The 14,751-nt window shown below is 54.0% G+C and overlaps 1 protein-coding gene across 2 annotated transcripts in view; it reads left to right on the top strand.

Moving 5' to 3' along the window:
• The window catches only part of GALNT17 (polypeptide N-acetylgalactosaminyltransferase 17), a 445,667-nt gene that overhangs the window by 194,511 nt on the left and 236,405 nt on the right, over positions 1-14,751 (top strand). For both annotated transcript variants that reach the window (XM_039238103.1, XM_039238102.1), the window contains exon 3: positions 12,409-12,575. In XM_039238103.1, coding sequence (XP_039094034.1) covers positions 12,409-12,575 — 167 coding nt within the window. The remainder of the gene's footprint in view (positions 1-12,408; positions 12,576-14,751) is intronic.

Raw genomic sequence — 14,751 nt, 5'->3', positions numbered from 1 at the left:
CTCACTTGCCTTGGGGCTAGTGACTCCAAGCCTAGGTTTACTCATCGGTACAATGGGTATACCTACATTCCTGGCACACCGTGAAAAGTCATGTGATAATGTATACACTGGAAGGTTCCAGCACCACGCGTGGCTGCAAGAGCTGGGCTCACACATGTGTTTGTGTTTTCAGGGGTTGGGGGAGGCGTCACCGTTTTAGTACTCACCCTCCGTCTTCCTCTCGGGGCAGAGGGCTAGCTCAGTGCTTCTCAGGTGATGGCCAAGGGCATGAGAACCCCTGGAGGCTCATGCTTGGACCTGGCAGAAGCCCCTCACCTTGTTTTGAAAGTCAAAGTGAATCGTGTGGCCATGCCCAGATCCATGGGTGGAGAAATCGACTTTGCCTCTTTCCTCAGAAAATCCTCCAGGAAGAAGTCACTTGGCATAGGACCCGCACACACCGAGGGGTGAAGGGTTAATGCACTTTGCCACACAACATAAACAGACTCAGCCAAAGTGCTCTGGCAGTTTGGGGAGGGAGAAGACACTTTCGGGTTAAGCTAGGCAGGGTCAGGTTAGTACGACGGAGGCCCGAGGGGCTGGTGTGTCGGACTGGAGTCCCATGGAGGAGGGCCTGCCCTTGGGGAAGACTTTCTGGGCATAGATACAGTAGCACCAAGGACAGAAGAGTGGCCCAGATGTGGGAAGAAACAGCCATGTCTTGGGGATCAGTGTCCCCAAAAAGAAAAGACAGGCTGGACTGGCCAGTTTGGCCAGAACACTGAAAGGAAACGTAGTCAGGTGGGTAACACATCTCTCATGGCTGCATTGAAGTTCTAGGAGACAAGCCTTAACCCCAGATTGGAGCTCCGTGAGGGGCTGGGTGTAGGGCAAGAGCAGAGCGTTTTAGGGCCCTTCCATTCCTCTGAAGGATCAGACCGACCACGTTCTGGGTCTGCTGGGCCCCAGAGCACGGCTATTTATTATTTCCAGTTTGGATCATTTCCTAATGCGTCTTGGCCTCATGCGGCTGCAGGGGCATCCCCCGTTCATTGCACCCCCCGTTCGGAAGGTTATGGAATAAATACCATGTGTGAATAACTTAGGCAGCATTTCCTGCGCCTTAAGCGCACGGAGGTTTTCTCAGCTCTGGCCTGAAACTGTCTGCATTAATTTGCCCTTAATTGCTTTTAGAAATTCTGTTCCTGAGCCATTGCTTAATGAAACTCCAGAGTTTTCCTTTTCTTTTTCTGTTCTCGTCAAGTCGACTACTACAAGATTAGCTTCCTCATATCCGGAGAGATCCATCTATAGAGCTGAGAATCTGCCCCTCTCCCGCTCCCTGCCCCTACCCCCCAGTCCTCCTCTCCCCACCCCCCAACCATGTCTGGCTCCTCCTTTCCCTTCTAGAAAAAGCATGCTGCACAAAGCAGGGACCTGTGGTCAGAGTTGAGGGTTAAAGGTGAATCAGCCCTTTTCACATAAAAAAACCCCAAGACTTTCCAGAGATACAGAGACACAGAGGGTGCCCATGTGACCTCTGACCACACCTTAAAACTGTCCTAGCTGCCACCTGGCCAAGGACAATGGAGTTTCATGGATTTTTTGGCTACAATGACCTTGTCCTTGGAAAAGCGGCTCTTCCGGACTCTGAGAAAGAGACGTCCCAAGAAAGCCACCGTGGTTCTGTGGCCCCAGTAGGTCACCAGCTCAAGAATCAAAACTGGTTTGGGAGAAGAGTCCAGGGTAAACATTTATAGGAACTAGGCCGGCAGGGGAGGCCTTGTGTATCCTTTGGGGCTTGAACACGGCGTGGGCCCGGCGCTGGTCTGTCCCTGACAGTGGAACTGTCCGGCCGTGTGGCCTCAGTTCATCCCCTTCCTCTGCGTGCCTGTGGAAAGCCCCCGAAAGGTATGAATTCTTGCCCCAGAAGAAAAACAAATCCCTATGCCCATCACATCTTCCATTCGATTTTGGAGGCTTTTCCTGCATGGGGGGCTCTGTGGACCCCAGGATAGGACCCCGTACCGGGAATGGAGCAGACTGCATCCTGATTCCCGGAAATCACCCCAGTGTGACCGATCTGCGGGACATCCAGGAACTCGGATGCTGAGGAAGGCACTTTGTTCCAGAGCCTGGCTGTGCGGGAACCGAGCTAATGAGGTGTGCTGCTCCTTCCTGGATGAAGGGTGCCGAGCTCAACTTGAGGAAATTGAACCACTCAGCAAAATGTGCCTTCTCCCTGGTAATGAGCAGGCCGGTAGAGGGGCCTCCTGCATCTCGGTTACTCAGTCTTATTTTGTAAGGTTTGCTGTTGCTAAAAATGATACCACTCGTCCCTTGGATTATAGGAGAGGCTTGATGAGGAGGGAAGAAAGGGAGGGAATATCGGCCTGGTTAATGCACTTGACCCAAACAGGCTTTCGGAATTTGAGTTCTGATTAGTAAATCAAAGGAGACAGCAGGCAGTTGAGTTCAGGGTGGTGTCTTTTTTAAGTGTTGAGGCGCCATCATTGATGTTATGATTCGGGAGACGATAAGTGATGTCTTTGATCATAAAAAGAGCAGAGAGAAGACATGGGGAAGGTAGGAGGGTTTTCAATGGCTCGTGCAGTAACCATTTATCTGCCAAGGACTAGTGCTGGGCTCTGGGGACACAAGGAGCCCAGCTGCCCCGAAGTGGGAGAGAAGAGAGTGAAGGGTATCAGGATGGCAGCTTGTGGGGGGAGAGAAAACAACAGAGGACAGGAGAGTGCCCTTCGGGCTGGGAGCATGCCTGGGGTGCGCGTGTTAGGCAGAAAGAAGAGCACTTTAGGCAGAGAGGAAACAGTGTGAATTGAGAGAGGGCATTCCTGGTTCTGGGAAATATGCATGGTTCACGGTAGCTGGGGGAACGGTGTAGGAGCTGGGGTTGGAAGGATGGGCTGGGGCTGAACTGGGAGCCAAGCAAAGGAGTCTGAACGTGACTCTGAAAGCAAGGGAGAAGGCAAGGAGATCGTTAACGTGGACGAGTGTCCCGTTTGCATTTTTGGAAGCTCATGCTGGGGGCACCTAGGTGGCTCAGCGTGGGACCCTTGATCTCAGGGTCGTGAGTTCGAGCCCCATGTTGGGTGTAGAAAGATCATGTTGGCAGCAGTGTGGCCAGAGTGAGGCTGAGCTGCAGAGGGGCAGGCTGAAGGAGGACTCCAGTAAGTGGCTTTTTTTTTTTTTAATATTTTTATTTATTTCTAGGAGAGAGAGCGAGAGAGACAGCGTGAGCAGGGGAGGGTCAGAGAGAGAGGGAGTCACAGGCTCTGAAACAGGCTCCAGGCTCTGAGCTGGCAGTCAGCACAGAGCCCGACGCGGGGCTCGAACCCACGAACCGCGAGATCATGACCTAAGCGAAAGTCAGACACTCAACCGACTAAGCCACCCAGGTGCCCCTCCAGTAAGTGGCTTTTGGTGACTTCCACGAAGGAAGTGTTGGGACGTGGGGCCAGGGCAGTGCCAATGGCCGGGGGAGAAGGGCAAGGGCCACAAAGAGAACGTCAAGATGGCAGAACCTTCACGATTTGGTGGCCGACTAGACCAGGTGAATGGGTCATGATTCAAACTTGCCTCTAGAGAAGAGAAGGCGGTGCCCCGCGATGAAGACAGGAAGACGCAGACAGAGCAAGGTGTCAAGTTTACGCGTGCTGACCTTGTGGGGTTTATGAGACATCCAGGTGGCCGCGTCCAGTGGGAAGCCGATGCTTGAGTGAAGGTCCAGGCTACTATGTGGGTTTGGAAGCTTCAGGGCATGACAGTGAGAGCCAGAGATTAGGATGGAGTCACCCTGTTAGAGTCTATAAAGTGAGACCAGCAAAAGGCAGAGAAGGAGCCTTGAGGAATCTGGGGATTTGGAGCCGGAGCAGAAAGGCAACTCGGCTCTCTCTGTCTCCTAGAAATAAATAAAACATTAAAAAAAAAAAAAAAGGGGGGCGCCTGGGTGGCTTAGTCGGTTAAGCGTCCGACTTTCGCTTAGGTCATGATCTCGCGGTTCGTGGGTTCGAGCCCCGCGTCGGGCCCTGTGCTGACTGCCAGCTCAGAGCCTGGAGCCTATTTCAGAGTCTGTGACTCCCTCTCTCTGACCCTCCCCTGCTCATGCTGTGTCTCTCTCTCTGTCTCCTAGAAATAAATAAAACATTAAAAAAAAAAAAAGAAAAAAGAAAGGCAACTTGGGAAAGAGAACAGGTGGCCGGGGCTGAACATGTGGGTGAGAGAGAGCGGAGGTGGGACTCGGGGGGACCCTGGGCGTCCCAGCGCCCAAGAGTGAATCACATTTACATGAGGGGAGAGGCAACAGTGTTAAATCCTGCAGAAATGAGGGTGGGAAGTCTCTGCCGAGCCTGGCCACACAGATGTCATTGGAAATTAACAAGCAGTTTTAGCGCAAGAGGGTAGCTTGAAGCTAAATGATGGTAGTGGTGGGGGGAACGGAGGGGAGAAGGCAGGAGAGACCTGAGACGGGAGAAGGACGGTAATTAAAGCCGTGGGAGAGGGTTTTTTTTTTTTTTTTTTTTTTTTACCTTATTTAATTGGCAGAGACCTGAGCGTCTAACTTCCTGCCTCTGCTTCCTTCGGGGGAGGAGGGGTGGAGGCCTTACACTGACGGCGTCTCCCATCTGCACCTGCAGAGGAGACACATGCCGAACTTGATGGGGACCTGGGCCCGGGGTCTGCCCGGATGCCAGGTGATGCTGCTGCTAGAGGCCCATGACCACTTTTGGAAATTCCTGCCGGTGGCCTTGATTTCCTCTGCGGAGTAAGAGGCACATTTCCCTACACGAGGGAGACTGGCCAGAGGAAAATGGTAAAAGCAGAGAGCAGTGGGTGGCTGGGGGGAATTGAGGGCTTTGGTCTGCCTCAGGGCAGCTCCTCGGAGGGCCATGGAGGCTGGAAACCTTGAATTTGTCTTGTCGTCAGCTGCACGTGTGAGACTTTCTCTCTTTATCTGTCTCTGTCATTATACCAAGTAGTCTATTTACAGGTGGATGGAGAAAGAGAGAGAGAGAAAGAGAGGGGAAAGGGAGAGCTAAAGAGAAAGAGAGACATTTGTTTAAAAGCATTTGGCATACACAATTGAGAAGGCTAGTGTGTCCAAAATCTGCAGGGTGCACCGGCACCGTGGGGACCCAGGGAGGAACTGGTGTTGCAGCTAGAATCCAAAGGCAGTCTGCTGTTGGAATTCCCTTTTCCCTGGTGGGGGCGGGGGGAACCTCAGTACTGTTTCTCTTCAAACCTTCAACTGATTAGATGAGGCCCACCCACATTATGGAGAGTAATCTACTTTAACCCAAGCCCGCTGGTCTACATGTTAATCTCATGGGGGAAAAGAGTACCTTCAGAAACATCTAGAATAATGCTTGGCCAAACTACCACGGCCAAGCCAAGTGGACAGATAAAAGCAAGAATTCGAAGCAGTGAGCTGTGCTTTGGGATGTGACCTCATCATCTGCCCCCCCACCCCCCCCAACCCCCCCATCCACAGTGAGCCAGAGAGAGGAGGGAGCGGTTCATCTCCTTGCTGGACGGAAAGCGAAGTTGCTGTTGTTGGTGTGACATAGGAAGCGAGTGGAGTAGTCTGAAGATTTATGTCAGTTGGTGTGTGCAGTGTCAGTGGTCATGGACATTCCGGGCTCAGGAGCTTGGGCATTTTTGCAGTAGGGCTTCCAAGGAGGGGTCCCATTTCTGTTCTTGGTTGCCCGTAACCCGTGGCTTGGCATAGACCCCTTTACACATTTGCCTTTTCTTCCAGATTACCTGTCTGGCAAGTGGACACCACTGTTTGGAGAATGAATCCCCCTTGCTAAGTGGCCGGGCCACAGCGATGCTTTCTTGGAGATGGGGCCCTTTTGCTTCTCAGCTTGAGATTGTGGGGTCTGCTGCGGACCAGTGAGGGCATGGCCAGCCCAGGGAAGCGTGAGGCCGTCTGGGTCAGGGGGCAGGTTGCTGGTTCTGGAAGTTTGGGGGGTGGTAGCACGTGGGAGCGTTCCAGGCTTCCTCTCTTACGTGAAGCCCATTCGGACACTGGACGGTGGGGGCACCCAGGTGACTCAGTCGGTTAAGCGTCTGACTCTTGGTTTCCGATCAGCTTATGATCTCACGGTGTGTGGGTTCGAGCCCCGTGTCGGGCTCTGCGCTGACAGCATTGAGCCTGCTTGGGATTGGGATTCTCTCTCTGTCTCTCTCTGTCCCTCATCTCTCTCTCTCTCTCTCTCTCTCTCTCGAACATAAATAAATAAACATTTAAAAAAATCAAAAGGTAGACACTCCAGGACCTGGACGCTCCATTCTGACATGGGTCTGAGGTCATGGTGATGTGACGATGGTGGCCGGGCATCTCCCACCTCTACCCACAGCGGTGGGAGGAGTGGATGTGAAGATGTGTGTGCCCCAAGCCTGTCACTGCTTGGGGTCAGTCAGCATGGTATTTTCTGACTCAAGCTACCTATTCTGTTTGCTCCCCCAACTCGTCCCCCCTCTGGTTTCACGGTGTGCTGCTGGCACCGCGAGGGCCTGGACTCCGCCGTCAGCTGTAAAGAACCTTTATTAACTGGCCTTTATGGCCTTAGGCATGTTTCTGGTGCACTTAGAAAATGACAATGAATTAGCCCGGTAAGAACTTGCAGAGCTGGATGAGAGCAGGGTTCCAAGCCCTGGCTCTTTCCCGCTCCGTCGTGCAACAACCTTAGTTAGATTTCTTCTGGAAGGCCCTGGAAGGCCCTGGAAGAGACACAGAAGGAGACCTAGTGCTTCTGGGCTCTTGCCGGCTGCCCTTCCCTCTGTTCTTCACTGTGCAAGTTGGATCCATTGATCTGTCTTTCCAGCCCAGTTCGTGGCTCCTCTTCCCTGCCCTCCTGATCCAGCTCATTCTATCCATCACGTCTGGTACGGGGACAACCATTTGGCACCTAGTGTTTACTGCACCGCATTCCCAGCTGCCTTATTCTAAGTGTTGAGTGTGTTTTAGCTGCAAGGCCCAGGACTCTTGCTTAGTGACAGCAGGATTGGGGCCTGGGCCGTGAGACGTGGGGACTGGTCCCCACACCCTGGTGGGACGCCCCAGAGCCGGAGCTGATGGTGAGTGTCCAGGAAGGCCCTGCAGATGGGCCACATGGTGACCATCCGTGTGAGCTGAGTGATGGGAGAGACGGAGTAGGCCCTAGAAGGGGCGCTCTCACCTTACACCCGAGGGATTAATGACCGGGGGCAGGACCAGAGACGGAGTAGAGCCTGAGTGCAGGCCCCGTGTGCTGTCCACCATACCCGGCCCCTGTGGGAGAGACATGGGGACAGACAGAGGCAGGCAGGCAGGCCTGGGTGTGTGAGGGCTGGAGGGGCTCACTAGCAGCAGGACCCTGACAATGCCCCGTGTGGCTGAGGGCAGCCACGGCCTGTCTCCTTCAGTTAAGGGGCTTCTGTAAACCCCCTGGGGGGCCCCTGCCCTGAGTCACAGCCACGACACTAGGAGCTCTGCCTGTGTCCCCACCAGCCTTGTTAACCTCCAAGCAGGTGGGGCTGGCTTCTGTCTGCAGGCATCCTACCAGACGGGAAGTCTCCGGGCCGGTGCTCTGTCTGTCTGCAGATGGCTGTGTCCTGGTCAGGGCTTTTAGGGCCGCGCAAAGGAAGCTGACTGAGGCTCAGACAGATTAATCCACTGAGCCAAGGTCTCCCAACAAGGAAGAAGCTGGGCTAGAAATTGTGTGGAGGTTTGTCTGCTGGTCAGGCAGAGGCACTTGGAAGAGTCTAGACATCTGATGATAATGTTCACTTCCGGGCACCCTTACTGCTATTTTCAGGCTGCTTGTGTGACTCAAGGGGAAGCGACTTCACCTCTCTGGGTCCCCAGTTTCCTCATCTGGGAAATGGGGATGATAATACTGCCTACCTCATAAGGTTACCATGAGAGTTGGATGAGACAGAATAGTACCTAGAAGCTTCCAGAAGCTTCTGGCTCACAGCCTGCACTGTATAAAGGTTGGTTAACATCATTGTCATCATCCGGAACATCCTGAACTCTCCTGGCCCGCATTGCATCTAAATTCTTTTACAGCATCGGGGCTGTTTCAGGGTCATTTTGTTGCCAAGGTAGCAGACTGGGTCCTAAGTGTCACTCAGTGCCTCTGATCTGCGTACCGCATTGGGGTCATGGAAGTTGTCCTTAAAAGGAGGTCCTGGCATGGGCAGCTCTTTGGGCTTTATTTCCTGCTTGGAGGCCTGGCCCTTGACCTTCTTTCATGTCAGCTGTGATCTGGTGGGTTCTGAGATGGCCACTTTCCCCCAGCTCTCCTCTCCTCGCTCAGCATCAACGAAAGGAGGCCGTGGATACTTTTGGTGCTAAATGAAGTCAATGCCAAAGGCCATGGTGTGAGGGCACTTAGAGAAGGGGAGATGGTTACCCTCCAGGAGCCACCAAGTTCAAGAAAGTATCCCAGGCATATGGAGAAATGGACATACAGAAGGATGGATGTAAGGTGTCTGAGAGATCTCACGCGGTTGGTTATTTGTCTCTGCTTTCTCTTCTCTGTGAGATCAGCTTTCCAGAGACTTCTTCTTGTAACGCCCCTACCAGAGGGCTGGGCTTGAATTGCTTTGTAGCCTCTTTGGGGCCTTAAGTGTTGATTGAAAATTATCCAGACTTTAGTGGGTTCTTGGGTAGCTTAGTTGCTTCGGGTTCTGTGTCTCCCTCTCTCTCTCTGCTCCTCCCCTGCTCATGCTCTGTCTCTCTCTCCTACAAAAAATAAATAAACATTCAAAACAAAGTTAAAAACCAGCGTTCTTTCCTTGGTCTTTTTTTTTTAAGCTTATTTATTTATTTTGAGGGGGGAGGGGCAAAGAGAGAGTGGGGGAGAGAGAGGATCCCAAGCAGGCTCCGCACTGTTACTACAGAGTCTGACGCGGGGCTCAAACCCAGGAACCGTGAGATCATGACTGGAGCATAACCAAAGAGTTACGGAGTTACGGAGTTGGACCCTTCACCGACTGAGCCACCCAGGCGCTCCTTTCCTTGGCCTTTAATGTCTAGGGAGGAAGACTGGGCTTCAGAAAACAATCTCAGCCTAGCTTATTGCCTGATACGTAGAAGATGTGCAGAAGACGCTGGGGAGATGGACACTGCGGCTTTTAAGCACTGAGGACTAGGTGCTGACTGATACACGTGCCACTTACAATCACACCCCTGGTACCAGCCAGGGCAGAAGATGAGCGCAGGAAGGAAGATGAAGGGTGGTTGGTGCAAAGAAAGAGGCTCACTGGCCATCAAAATACAGAGAGAAAGACCCGATATGGCTCCTACCCCAGCGGGTTGATACCGAATTCCCACTGAGGCCTGATGACTCACAGACAGGTGTTCCAAACCGCACATGCCGGGTGTCCCACTCTGCATGCGGGCCGATGTGAAGGGAGCCCTCCCAGTTGTCCCCGGGTCCCCGCAGAATTGAGGGGCGGAGGGTGCTGAGCGCCCAGTGCCCCGGTGGCGGGCACGGTGCTCTGGGGGTGAGCAGGCAGGTGGGCAGGTGGATTCAGGGAAGGAGATGGTGGGCTCAGGGCGTGGCTTCCACCCCCCCCCCCATCTCTATATAGTGGAACACACAGGGCCCGATGTGGTTCCTGGCACCCCGACTGCCTTCCAGGCTGCAAAATCCAGGTGAAAGAAGCCTCAGAGGTTGAGGACGATAAAAGAATAAATTCGGGATCTGCAACACACCCAGGAACGAGCAGAGCCTGGGCGATGGGCCACAGATGCTGCCAGGCACTTCAGAATCCACAGCGGGGGTACTGTGTGCTCATTTTAACAACAGAGGCTTGGATCCGGGTCCTAGAAATCACAGGCTTCCTCTCAGAAATGGGTCAGTGAGCAGTAAACAGTCTCTTGTCTGAAAGAAGATGGTCGGCAGGAAAGCTGTCTTAAAGTCTGGATAATTTTACTTTTTCTTTTTGAGAGCTAGAGAGACAGCATGGGGTGAAGGGCAGAGAGAGAGCGAGACACAGAATCTGAAGCAGGCTCCAGGCTCTGAGCCATCAGCACAGAGCCCAACGTGGGGCTTGAACTCACAAACTGGGAGATCATGAGCTGAGCCGAAGTCGGATGCTTAATAGACTCAGCCACCCAGGCGCCCCAGAACGCTGGTTTTTGTAATAATAAGTGTCTTCACCTTTTCCGCCCATTGTGAAAGCCTGAGCACATCGGGCGTGGGAGAGGTGAATTGTGCACTGGACAAAGATAGAGACCCGGGTCGGCCAGGCCGGGGAGGAGACTCCTGGGTGGGTCCTGCAAGGAGGGTCTGGGCTGTGTGAAAACTCTCGAAGCGTGGCCCATGCGACAGGGAACATATAGAAATGAACGGAGGAGCCAAAGGGGGCGACGGGAGTGGGGGTGGGGGACAGCCAGGCAGACTGGGTCATTGAATTAGTTGGTACGTTGCATTTTCACAGGGCTCTCAGACAACCCTTATGAGGATCTTGGGCAGGGACCCACAGCGAGGTGTGGTGCGGATTATTCTGACAGTCTTAGAGATGAAGAAATATGAACAGTGTGCTCAGGGTGACATGCCCGGTGTGTGATGGAGCGCTTTCTCATTTTTGAAATCCCTGTCCCCCGCCTCCACCATGGTTTACAAATGGCCACCTTGGCCCATTTGAAGGGGCAGGATGGGGGTTTTGAGGCTCCCACGTTTCCCATGTTACCCTGGAGGCAGGAGTTGCCTGCTCCAGCCAAGAGGCTTGACTCAGAACTCAGTCTTGATAGCATCATGACCCCTTTGTCTGTGGGCAGAGAAGAATGTGCTGGTGCCATGCAATCTGGTCTTTTTGCTTCTCAGTTCCAAGGGCCAGAGGCTGTTAAAAACAAAGGACCAAAGACACCAGCCCTAGGGCTGAGTGCTCAAATAAGTGGGTGTGTAGGACATGTGTCCTCTCGGGTATGGGCTGGTGAGTAAGCCGCCAGCATTCCAGGCTCAGGATGGTCTTGGAAGGACCTTCTGGGGTGCCCTCCCCCCTCAGATCACCATGCAGTAAATGAGATGATTCCCGCCGACCGCCCGGGAGCCTGTCAATAACCATTCTAATCTCCCTGGCCGCCCCAGAAGTGAATTTACAGCGACATGGTAAAAATGAGGCTGTGTGATCAATGGATCGGTCTTCTCCAGGGGACGCGAATGTATATTGTAACAAAGCTTTATTTTCTTCCGAAAATTGCCTGCATGATGAATATGGCCCGACACAGCCCAAGCTGTTGCGCATAAAAAACAGCCGTTTTTCTTGCTCTTCCTCCAGTGCTTCCCCCCAACTCCATTTCTTCATCCCGTTTCCTTTGTTTTCTCCTCCAACACATGTGCTATATATTGTTCAGTCTGACACGAGGAGGAGGAGAACGAATTGAAAAGCCTTCGCGCCTTCTCCCATGCTGCTTGGTTTCCGCTCCGTCTTTCCAGTGCAGCTCAGCCTAAGCAGAGACCCTGATTTGTGGGAGTGCTCCCCCAGACAGAATGTGGTGCTCCCATAATGGAGCCACACAGAGCACATTCCCTGGGTGTGAAACTCGCATCCCCGGGAGCTCCAGGGAGGCCAGAGCTCGACACCCCTGTGTCCAGCCTGGGTGAAAAGGACTCTTCTTTTATTCCAATTTTCAGGGATGGGGGACCTGCTGGGTCCTAGGAGGGAGGGCCTCGTAGGCAGGTGGTCCCACCTCCGGTCCCCAAGGAGATTCTAGGAACGCTTGCAAGGAGAGTCGGGGTGTATCAGGCAGCACACGCCTATGCAGGCAGAGGCTCTACTTCCTGGAATGTGATTATTTGCATGTGCATTTTACGTCGTATTCTAGAACATGCGCTCTACCCGAGCGGGGTCTCCAGTAGATGTGTTAGTCTAGGTTCCCCCAGAAGCAGACAAAGAGTTGAGTACATCATTGATTTGGAAGGTGGAGAGAACACCCCTAGGGGCGTGAGGAAGTAGGGCCCAAAGGGAAGGCAGCTCCCAACGGGTGTGGTCAGCGAATAGCCACTGTGGGTGACAGAGCTTAATTTCACCAGAGGGGCTCCAGGAGTCAGTGTAAACCGCCCTCCTCGAAGTCAACCTGCTCCTGGGGCGAGGGGGCTGGGGTATTGATCCATCAAGTTCTGGGCGTCTCTGGATGGGGGTGGATGGGGGTGGGGTGGCAGCAAAGCGGGTGGGCAGGTGGGCGCCGAAGTGGGCCCAGGCGGTGTCTATGGGCACGCAGGCGGCCTGGGATATGCTAGATATGAGCCCACGACTGAGTGGCAGATTTGGGAGAATTGGGGCTGGATCTAGTCTTTGTTCTTCGCCAAGACGGGCCAAGAGGGGACCTTGGGCGGACGTGGGCCGTGTCCGTCCGCAGTGCCCGTGCCCTCCGCCCTCCTCTGACCCTGCTCCGCTGGCTCTCTCCCCCAGGTGCAAGGAGCTGAAGTACTCCAAGGAGCTGCCCCAGATCTCCATCATATTCATCTTCGTCAACGAGGCCCTGTCTGTGATCCTGAGGTCAGTCCACAGCGCTGTCAACCACACGCCGACACACCTGCTGAAGGAGATCATCCTGGTGGATGACAACAGTGACGAAGGTATGGGGGCCACCAAGCTGCACGAGCGTTTTGGCGAGGAACACGGGGGCGCACCACGTCAGCAAGGGGGAAATGCCGCTTGCGTTGTAGCCTGAGCCCACCTGTCTGTCTCCTGTCCATGGGGCACAGCCACAGAGAGAAAAACATCTGGACGAACGAACACTGGTCCATTAGACCTTGTGTCCCGTAGGGCTTTTAAGAATGAATTACTGGGCAGGGCGCCTGGGGGGCTCAGTGGGTTAAGCATCCAACTCTTGATTTCAGCTCGGGTCATGATCACGGTTTGTGGAATCGAGCCCCATGTCAGGCTCCATACTCCCAGTGCAGAGCCTGCTGGGGATTCTCTCTGCCCCTCTCTCTCTCTGTCCCTCCCCAGCTTGCTCTCTCTCTCTCTCTCTCTCTCCCTCCCTCAAAATAAATAAACATTAAGAAAAAAAGAATAAATTACTGGTGGGGCATCCACCTTCAGCTCAAGTCATGATCTCATGGTTCGAGCCCCGCATTGGGCTGGCTCTCTGCTGTCAGTGTGGCGCCCACTTCAGATCTTCTGCCCCCCCGCTCCCCGACCCTACCCTGCTGTTCTCTCTCTCTATCAAAAATTAATAAACGATAAAAAAAAAAAAAAAGAATAAGTTACTGACCACATATCTGGATTCATTTTCCCTTCCTCATATTACCTAAAGTAGATGACCAGGAATGGCCGGCCGGGTTCCTCCATGCTCCCCGGCCCCCAGCCCCACCTCCGGGCATGATCCTTCCCCAAGAGGTAAAATAAAAAGTGAAATTCTGGGGGCACCTGGGTGGCTCAGTCGGTTAAGCATCCGAATCTTGGTTTTGGCTCAGGTCATGATCTTATGTTCGAGCCCATGTCTGGCTCTGTGCAGGTAGGAAGGAATGTGCTTGGGATTTCTCTCTCTCTCCCTCTCTCTCTGCCCTTTCCCCATCTGAGCTGTCTCTGTCTCTCTCAAAATAAATACATAAACTTAAAGAAAAAATAAGAAAGTGAAATCCTGCCCTGGGATGGGAACCCACCACTCACCTTGCGTCTGAAGTCCTCTCCGGGCCGCTGTGCCCAGAATGACTGTAGGTAGGAAGGAGCGGTGTGTACGGGGTTTCGGAATTCCCCTCTCTTTAGATGGATGGCTCAGTTAAAATATATACAACAAGCCGGTATTGAGCAGCAAAAACAAAAATCCTCTGAGGTCCTTGGAGTCAGGTCTGCAGAAGGCCTGGTGTCGAAGTGGCAGTGGATGGGTCAGGTGTTGGCTCCTGGCCTACGATATGCACACGCTGGCCACGGGGAGAGACCCCCACCGGCCGATGCTGGGAGAGGGGGCCAGCCAGGGTGCATGCTGAAGGCCAAGGAGGCTTATCGTCTGAGCCACAGGCAGGCTCTAAAGCCCTTGCTCTCGACGTGCCGGGCAGAGAAGGAGAAAGATTACCAGCCCGTGTGTGTTCCCAGGTTAGGAGAGGGGGACCAGGAGCTGGGACAGTGCCACAGGTGCAGTGTGACACCTGATTAGCTCCAGGAGCTGTGGGTGAGCCTGTCCCATGTCACCAGCCCAGGCACCAAAGGCCCCCTGCCCCTTCAGAACTGGCTGGCTGTGCCCCTGAAGGGCCCCAGGGTCCCCGGGCCCAGCAATATGCCAGCCTGGGCACCACCTTCTCCGTGGCCTTGAGAGTCTGAGGACCGAGGGGTCGTTGGCTGTGTTTTTCACATCCTTATCTTTCTTTTTTTACCTCCAACCATTGCGTTATCTGTAGATTCTTCTAAAACCGACAAGGATGGGCCTCCTGTGAGAACGGGGCGTGTTCGGTTCCTCTGAGGCTCTGAGCCGTCTGGCGAAGTCTGTCCCCGTGACGTGGCTTCTGGAGCCCCTCACGGCACGCCGTGTGCCCGCCGGGGACCTTGTGCATCCCTGATCCCACTGCCCTCCACTTGCTGGCTAAGCCCCACCCACTTGTTCCCCAGGCGTCCTCTAGTGTCCCCTCAGAGACTCCTTTGTGGCCGTCCTGCGGCCCTTGCCGTGTGCTCCCTCCACACACATTAACCTACTGGAGCCCGTAGCAGTGATACCTCCCAGTCTCGCACAACTGGCCTCCCCGGGTGCCAGGTAGGACATGGTTCTGCGGGGCCTCTCTGGCACCCGACCCTCCGTGAGTCTCGCCCAGCCTG

The sequence above is a fragment of the Hyaena hyaena genome, unplaced genomic scaffold (assembly GCF_003009895.1).
Source record: "Hyaena hyaena isolate Hyena2069 unplaced genomic scaffold, ASM300989v1 scaffold_135, whole genome shotgun sequence".
NCBI lineage: Eukaryota > Metazoa > Chordata > Mammalia > Carnivora > Hyaenidae > Hyaena > Hyaena hyaena.
Note: the sequence above shows the minus strand (reverse complement) of the source record. Positions and strands in the feature narration are given on the sequence as shown.